The sequence below is a fragment of the Nicotiana attenuata genome, chromosome 5 (genome assembly GCF_001879085.1).
Source record: "Nicotiana attenuata strain UT chromosome 5, NIATTr2, whole genome shotgun sequence".
Taxonomy (NCBI): Eukaryota; Viridiplantae; Streptophyta; class Magnoliopsida; order Solanales; family Solanaceae; genus Nicotiana; species Nicotiana attenuata.
Window position 1 is genome coordinate 39,834,181 of NC_031993.1, and position 10,399 is coordinate 39,844,579.

The 10,399-nt window shown below is 32.2% G+C and overlaps 1 protein-coding gene across 2 annotated transcripts in view; it reads left to right on the plus strand.

Moving 5' to 3' along the window:
• LOC109225685 (probable serine/threonine-protein kinase At1g54610) overlaps positions 1-4,471 on the plus strand; it is a 5,765-nt gene extending 1,294 nt beyond the window's left edge. The window contains exons 2-9 of one of the 2 annotated variants that reach the window (XM_019390436.1): positions 274-558; positions 692-1,009; positions 1,210-1,437; positions 1,626-1,723; positions 2,463-2,553; positions 2,683-3,201; positions 3,389-3,590; positions 3,969-4,471. In XM_019390436.1, the coding sequence (XP_019245981.1) occupies positions 274-558; positions 692-1,009; positions 1,210-1,437; positions 1,626-1,723; positions 2,463-2,553; positions 2,683-3,201; positions 3,389-3,550 (1,701 nt within the window). In that variant the 3' untranslated portion in view covers positions 3,551-3,590; positions 3,969-4,471. Of the gene's footprint in view, positions 1-273; positions 559-691; positions 1,010-1,209; positions 1,438-1,625; positions 1,724-2,462; positions 2,554-2,682; positions 3,202-3,388; positions 3,591-3,964 lie in introns of both variants that reach the window. The other variant, XM_019390435.1, reaches the window with a different exon arrangement.

Consider the following 10,399-nt stretch of genomic DNA (forward strand, 5'->3'; position numbering starts at 1 on the left):
GGGGGGGAGGAGAGCACATGGAAACTGGGAACAGAAGGGGATGAACGAGATGAAGATAGTAGTATTTTCTGTTGACTGAAGTGATAAAGTTTTAAACTTATTAACTAGTTACAAATTTTACTCCATGAAAGGAGTTGAAGGTCTCTGGTCGTCATAAGCCAACTATCGTGCTATTCCTTCAGAGTCAAACTTTGTTACAATTCATAATTTTGCTAATTAAGCTTTCTTGCTGATGAATTTTGTTTTCTTTATGTGGTTTAACTGCTGTAACAGATAGGCCAGGGTACATATAGCAGCGTATTCAGAGCACGCGATCTGGAAAGTGGAAGGACAGTTGCACTGAAGAAAGTGCGATTTGATAACTTCGAGCCAGAAAGTGTTAGATTTATGGCAAGAGAAATTTTGATTCTTCGCAGGCTTGACCATCCCAATATAATGAAGTTAGAGGGAATAATTACCTCCAGATTTTCTTCTAGCATATATCTTGTGTTTGAGTACATGGAACATGATATTTCAGGACTCCTGTCCTGTCCTGAAGTCAAGTTCAGTGAATCACAGGTTCGTTAGCTTCTCATAATTAACATTAGTTTGCAGCTTATTCTCTTTTAATCTACCTAATTTTTGCCCTCTCTTCGACCTGATGAGTGCATAATATTATGTTTGTGCTAAAGGTGTGTAGCTCCTTTTGCAGGTTAAATGCTTAATGAAACAGTTGTTATCTGGACTTGAGCATTGTCATTCTCGAGGTATAATGCATCGGGATATCAAAGGTGCAAACCTTCTTGTAAATAATGAGGGAATTCTGAAGGTTGCAGACTTTGGATTGGCGAACTTCTCTGACCTTGGAACGAAGCAACCACTAACCAGTCGAGTTGTCACTTTATGGTATCGACCTCCAGAACTTTTGTTGGGAGCCACAGATTATGGAGCTTCTGTGGATCTCTGGAGTGTTGGATGTGTGTTTGCGGAAATTCTTACTGGTAAACCTATCCTTCAAGGGAGAACCGAGGTACCTCCTTTAAGAGTTTGCTCTCTTTAACACAAAAGTAAATCCTAACCATTTAGTTTTAGAACCGATCTTCTTTCTTCGAATTACTTTTCTGTTAGCTATCTATTCTATGAGAATAAAGATAAATATAGTGCTGGTCTGCTAACCTGCACTATTTCTTGCCATCATCTTTGATAATGCAATTTATCTATGTGATTTAGGTTGAACAGCTGCATAAAGTTTTTAAACTTTGTGGATCTCCACCAGATGATTACTGGAAGAGATCTAAACTTCCTCACGCAACTATATTTAAACCACAACATCCTTATGAGAGCTGTCTTTGGAACACCTTTAAAGATTTACCAAAAAGTGCAGTCTCACTCATAGAAACTCTTCTTTCTGTGGAGCCACACAAACGTGGAACCGCTTCTTCTGCCCTTGCATCTGAGGTAGCGATCCACAACCTGTTGTAGATTTGTTAGTTCAGTGTTGTCGAACTCACACTTAATCTGAGATGATGTATATAGCATAATGAAAATTATGCTTCTCCTATCTTTTCAATGTGCTCTTTGTTTATAAGGTTAAGCCTGAATTCTCAATTCAAGATTGCTAACACTTTTTTGAATGATCTGTGTAGTACTTCAAGACAAAGCCTCATGCTTGTGATCCTTCAAGCTTGCCAAAGTACCCACCAAGCAAAGAGATAGATGCCAAACATCATGAAGATGCAAAAAGGTGAGGATTTAGGTCATATTATGTTAGAAGGAGCTTTTGTCTTAATAGTTTACAGCACTTGATTTACGTCTAAGGAAAATCATGTGATTAGACAAGAGTGCTTTACGCTGTCCCTCCCCGAACCCAAACTGACCTGAGACAAAGGGATAAGCAGCAAGTACCCTTTTGAATTATCATTCTTTTGGATTATATAAAAGGTTTGATTATCTCAAATCAAGTCAGTAATTCGGCATAAGATTAACTATTGAATACAATCCGCTTATGCTATTGACTCATCCAGCTTGAGGTTCGTCCAAGATAATTTTCAAGTCATCTATGTTTGAACTAGACTACAACTCGAGGATGAGTAGTGAAAAAAAGTCAGTTGACATATACTCCAAAATCTTTCAAGAGCTGGACTCACGAATATCTCTGGGAGCAAGAGAGAGGGAGAGAGAGAACTTGAAAGTGGTGCCTACAGAATGAATTGCTTGCTTACCAAACCATCTCGACTTCCACTCGTCCAATTAGATTGTTCTAGCTCTGTCTGACTCAACCAAAAATATGCAACTTTCCATGTTGAAACCTTGACATTGAAGAGGGAGGGGAATAAAACTGTATGACTAAAGTTGCACCACTTAATCTGGTAGAATGAGTTTACTGTCTTGCTCTTTGGTGTTGACAAAAGTTCATGCAGTTGATACAGTTTTTACGAGATTCACACGGATCTAATCTAAGTTATGATTCCAACAATTTTCAGGAAGAAGCCAAGTGGAAGAGTCCGTGTACCTGATCCAACAAGAAAGTTAACTAGAAAGCAGAATGGCCTCCGTAAACTAGCACCAGAAGAGGTCCAACTTTTTCATCTCAACCTTTCACTTCTTAAATTATTCCCACAACTGCATGTTGCTATTAGTATGAGTGCATTTTGTCTTCAGTCCGTATATTATTGAGACGAAACTAAATTTTCATTTCTGCAGAATTTGCCCATCCAAAATAAAGGTGCTCATATAAGTGACAGCAATAATGTAACTGCTCAAGAAGAAAGAGATACAATTACAAGTCTTGAGCGACCTAAGCCATCAGTTGATATGATGGTAAAGACTTTTCATGTCAAGAATGCATCTCAAGGTGATGTCCCCTTTTCAGGTCCACTTCAAATTTCAGGATCAAGTGGTTTTGCATGGGCAAAAAGAAGGTTTGACGATTCATCAGTAAGATCACGAAGGAGAACTAGTTCGAGAAGCCTTATTTTTGAACCTTCAATTACATTGCATGTGAAAAATAACATGGAGCCAAAAGGACAAGACAACTATGAACTTATTGATGCAAATCAGACCAATTCTATGGGCCAGGATACCTATAAATCTACCGAGCATGCAATTCGTCAAAATTGGAGCCAATTAGAGCGCCCAGATTCCTTTGATGCTTCTGATGGATACCATTCACAAGAACTGTCACTGACACAATATCTAAAAGAGGAAACTGCTATCAATTTGGTTAGTCAAAAGCTTTTGTCAAGAGTCTTATTTAATGAGCACATTTTCCCTCATCAGTTTATATGTATCGCTCATAATAAAATACTATACCATTGCTTTTGCACTCCATTTTATGGGATGCATAAAATTTGGACTCCATATTTTAGCTCGGGCTTCTATTAATATTCCTGTATTGGACTACAAACAGGTACAAGATCAAGGGGATAAAGTCGAATTTTCTGGACCGTTGCTATCTCAAACACAAACATTTGAAGAGCTCCTTGAGAAACATGAGTGTCAGATCCGCCAGGCTGTTCGACAATCATGGTTCCAAAGAGGATTAAAAGTTCACCAAATGTTTGCAACATAGAAAATCAAAGATCAATTATCTACCCCTGTAAATTCATAAGGTGCGCTAAAACTACAACCCTGAACATTCAACCTTGTATCACTACCAGATTTCTAGACCTTTTTTTTTGTACTTCTCTTGTATTGAATCTTAAAATTCAAATAGCGTACAATAGAGTTTACCTTTTATGAACTTCGTTTATGTCTGAAAGTTGATACAGATCAAACAGCAAAACGGACTAGTTATATCTTATTTCCATTTAACTGCTACCTGGTTGTCCATATATTACAATAGATGCACGCAGTTTATGGAATTCCTTATTTACTAAATTGGCTGAAGTCCTGATTCCCTGTACATTACCAGAAATCAGTTTATCTTTGATCAGGCTTTATTGGCCAAACAGCTGATTGAGTACCGTTGTTTACTTGTTTTCAGTTAGGCAAAAAAAGAAGGTGATTGCTGCAGCGCTCTCATTTCACAGGCTATGCAAAAGCAATCAGCCACAGGAATTTTGATAGTTGGTTTCATAACCAAATGGATACAGAAATGACTGCAACAGTTTGAAAGCTTGCTAGACTTGAATTGAAGAATGAAGGGAGGGAATCATTTGCTGTCTGATAGGGAAATCCTTACTCAAGCTCAAGAGAAAAAGGCATGAACTCCATCTTCAATATGGAGCTCTGTTGCTCCAGATATGCAAGCTCATTTTTTTATTTTTCAACGGCCAATACACACACACACACATTGTTCTTCACTACTGCCTCTTAATATCTTCTCCACTCTTTCATCGTGAGTGTTTTTCTTCAGCAATGTATAATAGTTGTACTTATATATGTACAACAACAACAAACCCAACGTAATCCCACAAGTGAGGTATGCAGACCTTGTAAAAGTAGAGGGGTTGTTTTCCGAAGACCCTCGGCTCAATAAAAGTAAAATTACAACAGTTATGACAAAGAACTACGGAAAGAGAAATAGTAACAACAACCGTAGCAAAGGAAACATCAACGTAATAATAGTGATCTTAAAAATAGGAAACACGAGGATAACACTAGTAATACAGCTATGAAAGGAAGTACAAGTTTGGAAAAGAAATACGCTCGAGTACTTACTAACCTACTACCCTAATTCTCGACCTCCACACTCTCCTATTAAGGGTCATGTCTTCGGTAAGCTGAAAATTTTGAGCTCGAACATATGTGTGTAAAAAATAGTTTTCTAAAAAAAAAATAACAACATATACAATGGATCATAGTGTAGTGAATGAATCACTATACACAAAGTTGAATCTTTAGAATAATGCGGTTAACTTCGTCGAGTAGACTTATTAAAATCCAAACATTATTTAGGTTGGACTTCACAAAATTAATATGGTTACTTAAAAGACGTGTCATGTCAAGTCAAATACAAACCAATGAGATGGTGCCATGTGTTCAATACCATGGCTGCACAAATGCTGGTCAAAGTGTCTAAGCTTCAAATATCAATTTTGACAAATCAAATGCACTTGTAACAGTAACTTAATATGGGATCCGGCTCCTCCGTTTCTTTCTCTCCATTTACCCCAAGTTCTAGCTTAGATTAGGGATACATGGCATAGGTTAAAATTAATGGCTAAAATTTAATTGATTAAACAAAGCCCTAACCATAATTTAGATAATTAATAACTTGTCAGTAAAGAAATATAGTAAAACTTTTCTCTCTCTTCCTATTTTTTTTCCCACAGCCGTTTCAGTCTTCTTTCAATTTTATCGAACATTATATTCATGAGCTGAGAAAACGCAGTTCCAAGGAAGCTGGCTTATCAAATGAAGGATATAAAATTATGACAGAGATAGTTTACACTCCATAAATTTAACCAATGCGATAGTGCTTCGAGGAAAAGATATTGCTTCTTCCAGTACATGAAAATTTAACCTAATTCTAATAAAGACTAACTTTGCAAAATTAACCTAATTATTCAAATTCCTAATTGATTAACTAACTAATTATTTTTTGTGGTTTTGGTTTTTTTAAGAATGCGACTAACTTGCAATGTGAAGAGTGAAACATAAAATATTTTTCGTTATTTTCATGATTTGAAATGCTACTAACTATCTATATCTATATCTATCTATCTATATCTATATTATTATAAAAGCACGAATACTTTACGCTAAATGTTGAACGACAAAAATATCCTCAAAATATTGACCGACTTTTATACTCCTTAAAGCATTAAATTATTTGTTATAAAGATAATCTCATGTTGGATAAAATAGTAATAAATTGACTTTGCCTAACAGTAGACTTTGAATTTAACTAAAATTTTAGCTAACACCAACTTATATGGACTTCGAATTCCAATTCACTTTGACCTTCTATTCGTAAAACTATAATTACTCAAATTAGATTCTTTCTCAAAGAGCACTAACTTCATCGTTCCAGAGGGTTATGAATTTTGAGCTGTGGCACTAAATTTCTGCATGGCTGTTGTACGGTCTTCATAAACATAGTAAGTGATTTCTTGCAATTGGTATTGAAAACAAGGTTTATTATTGAAATATTGTCATTCTAGCTTTAATATTCTATATTTGGTTGTTACGAAGTTTGCTAACCATGATTTATACAGTTTGCAGTTTAAAATATAAATTGGATAATTAATATACGGTTGAATTGGCTTTATTATAGCAGGTTCCAGTTAGTCTCATAAGTTGAGCTAAATGTGATAAGTGAAAGAATTGAAACGTGATAGTTATTATAATCACACGAATATTAGAAAGCTAAATGTTAAACGACCTAATTATCCTCGAAATATCATTGCACTAAAGGTAAAGTGATAAGTTTATAATTAAAATATTTTTAAATATAAAATATGTCCTTTTTTTAACGAACTAAAAAAAATGTGCAATATAAAATGGAACGGAGCAAGTATATTATTCTAAAAATTGAATATGACAGAGAAATTTAGATACGATCCAATTTTCATATGTACGTTACTCAATACTAGATACTCAAAATCTAGAAATAAGTCCACTTTAACACAAGTGTCCAATTTAAAATATTTAACTCAAAATATACGTGCTTATTGACTTAAATAAATATTTTCGGAATAGTTAGGGGCTATACGTGCGAGGCACGTGAAATATCTATATCTATTTATATTTCTATATCTATATTATTATAAAAGCACGAATAATTTATGCTAAATGTTGCACGACTAAAATAACCTTGAAATATTGATTGACTTTTATAACCTTAATTATTTGTATAATTTGAGGATATAATTGTAAATTACCTTAGGCTGATTTTCTTTCCAGTTAAACTATGCATACATCAAACTCTTACCTATTGAGGGTCAAATTCTTTTTTTCCGTGACATAACCTAAAACTTAAATTGAATCCTAAACAAAGAAAAGACACACATAAGTAACAATAAATATAAAAGACATAATTAAGTAAATAATCCTAAACAAAGAAAATCTTATTCTAATTTAGAATCCCCACCTAAAGGAAACAGAAAACATAAAAAGATACGGTGTAAGGAAAGAATCCTAAACAAAGTAAAATCTAAGAATCATAAACCTAAAGGAAACTGTCATTTCCCTTTTTTGACAACAATATTCTTCCTTATTTAATCTTCTCCCGCTTGCATATAATTAAGCTTTATTGCAAGAATCCATATAGGAAAAGAATAAGTCAGTTATTCCTATAAAAGCTGCCATTATTTCACATTATTCATTATTCTCTAAAGGTTTTGGTGTAGAACGAAGAAATTTTCTCGAAAGGTATTATTAGTTCTCTTTATTGTTCCCTTTTCGTAATTGAGTAAGTTCACGTTTTTCATAATTGAGTAATACTTTAGGGTCATGTTTATGAATTAGAGAGAGAAACAATGACATCTTAACTTTTATTGTAATTGTTTTTGTGTCGTACTTCTTTATTTTTCGGCATAATTTTTAGTTTTGGATATCAAAGTCTTTTATATTGACGTAGTATTATATTTAAATTGTATACCTTTAGAGATAAATGGTTTGTGTTATTTCAATTAATGTTAGTGTGACAATATTAATTTCAGCTATTAGATAACATTTTGTAGCTTTTACTTATGTATTGCAGGTACTTCACTGTAATGGAATCAGGTTCGGAAAAATAATGTGTCCCAATAAATAACCTTGAACCTTATGAAGTTGAATGAGTAATTAAGGTATTGGTTATTCGAAGAGGACCAATAATAAAATATAAGAATGACAAGAGAGGGTTTGCGTTAGCATTTAACATTTGTTGACGAAGAGGCAGGCTTCTTTTGTATATTTATTTTGATATAATTTATTACTTATTCGTATTATTTTTAATTAATCTACAATACTATTTATAATAATTTATAGGGGACAAAGATCCAGGCAGTACTTTTCAATAAAAATATTGAAGATTGGAAAAATTTATTTCAACAGAACAAAAGTTATTACATTATAAATGGTCGCGTGAAGGGTGCTAATTCTACCTATTTATCTGTGCACAAGGATTTGGAAATGAAGGATATCGTTTTAAATTTGCTCGTAAACAATTTCCAGTACGCTTGTGTTTTGCAATGACAATAAATAAAGTACAAGGACAAACAATTTCGAATGTCGGATTGTATCTCCCGCAACATGTTTTCTCGCATGGACAACTATATGTTGCACTTTCAAGAGGAATATCAATGTCCATAAGAAAAGTTCTTATCATGACTGAGCACCAAAGAGTCAAAATGGTAGATACACAATATCATATACAAAGAAGTCTTAGATAAGATATCATCACATTGCATATTTATAAACTATAAGTGCATAATAGTATGTCATAAGATTCATACGATGATGTCCAATGAGTTTGAGTTCCCATATTATGCAAATATATGTAATAATATTTCTAAGCATTTTAAATTATGGCGGAATTATATATATATATATATATATATATATATATATATATTAAGAGTTTTTTTAGTATTGATATTTATCTTATTAATTTAATTTGGTATCCCTTCATATAAAGAATTGACTACATCATCACGTGCCATTATTAACGTGCAACGCACGTACATAAAAACTAGTACTATATTAAAAGTACGAAAGCCCTTAGTGAAATGTTGTTCGTCTTTTTTACCCTTTTAGAATAGAGTTCACACTAGATAAAATAGTCATTTGATTATTCTCCTAGCTAATATTTAGGAGTTTGGAATTAAATCACATTTTATTTATTTAATCTCCTTATATTTAGGACTTTACAACTATTAAAGTTTTACCTTATATAAATTTTAGGATTAAAGATGATTGAATAAAACTAGAATCTTTATGCCTATGAATGGTCTATAATTGAACATTTTTTTAGCTCACAACGGTTTGTTTAATTGTGCTAATTTTTGGGAGAACAATTGTGATATAAACGAATTAAAATAAAGAAATAATTAAAGAAAGAGGAAGCATTTTGCTTGGTCCTTCATCCTAATTCGACAATTATAAATGCTATGAGTAGTCAATGTGAGATTGGTCCACTGACCCTTAATTTTATTCTTCGATCAATAATTTGCTTAGATATAAATGTTACTATAGATGGTAAAACATAATTAAAATAAATAATTACAAAAATATTTAATAAAATCAAAAATAAAGAGAAAAAGGAAAGTGATTGACAAAAGTCATTTACACCAACGCTTCGACAAACATAATGTGCAAAAGTTCGAATATTTATAATTAAAAATTATTTTTTTGTTTATAAAAAAATAATTATAATTAAATATTTAAAATATGGTATCAGATAATATTAAGAATTTACCAAAAAATATATTATTTGTTTTGATATCTTAAAAAATAATTAAGTATTTGAATGAACTAATTAGAATAAAATTCCAATTTTATTCTTTTTCAAATTCATCATATAGGTAAAATAATTTTTCAAGTTTACACAATATTAGAATACACAAATTATTTTCCATAAAAAGATATCGTCGAGGAAAGAAATCAAAACAAAACAAAAGCAGTTATAGCATTAAAAATTAAATCGGTCATAATGCAAACTTGAAGAAATAAGGATGAAATAATTGAAGACAAAATATATTCATAATTGGGTGAGACATAATATAATATATTTGTATCACATATTACAAGATAGTATAATTATACAGTAATATATAATTAACTTAACTAAATTCATCATCTCTACATATTTAAAAGATATTGAATTCAACTACTGTGTCAATATGATAATATTTACTTCCATCATTTAAACAAATATTGTATTAAATTTAAATGTCAATGTACATAGTTTTAATTGACAGATGCTACACACAAGTGCAACGCACGTATGCTAATACTAGTGCTAAAAATGCAAATAAATGTCAAACAAACAAAATAAAATAGAGAAAAATTCCTAAAATTCTTTAAAAGTAATTAATGCTATTTTAGGTTATTTTAGGAGTATTTTAGGCATAAGGCAAAAATTATGTGGCCACAATAGGAATAGAATAGAGGAGTGAGAGATGATTTGACCCTAACTAAATATAGCTTGTACCGCATGATATATCCTTTACACATTATGCCGAATAACTTAGTGCAATATTGATCAGACTCTAGCCCAATAGAATATTCATGGATTCATAATTTATAGCTTGATGGTTTCAATATATAATGTCTTCAATAACGAACTTATTGGGCTTTTAAGGTAGAATAGCTTAATAGACACTCGTAATTATTCGTATTTGTTATCCGGATTCCTGTACTCGACGTAATTTCATCCATACACTTATAGTTATTCAAATTTATTGTATTAAACCCCTCTGACCATTGGCCATTGACCAAGTCTATGTGGGAACTTAATTGCTGAACTGGATAAAATATGTATATTTCACAC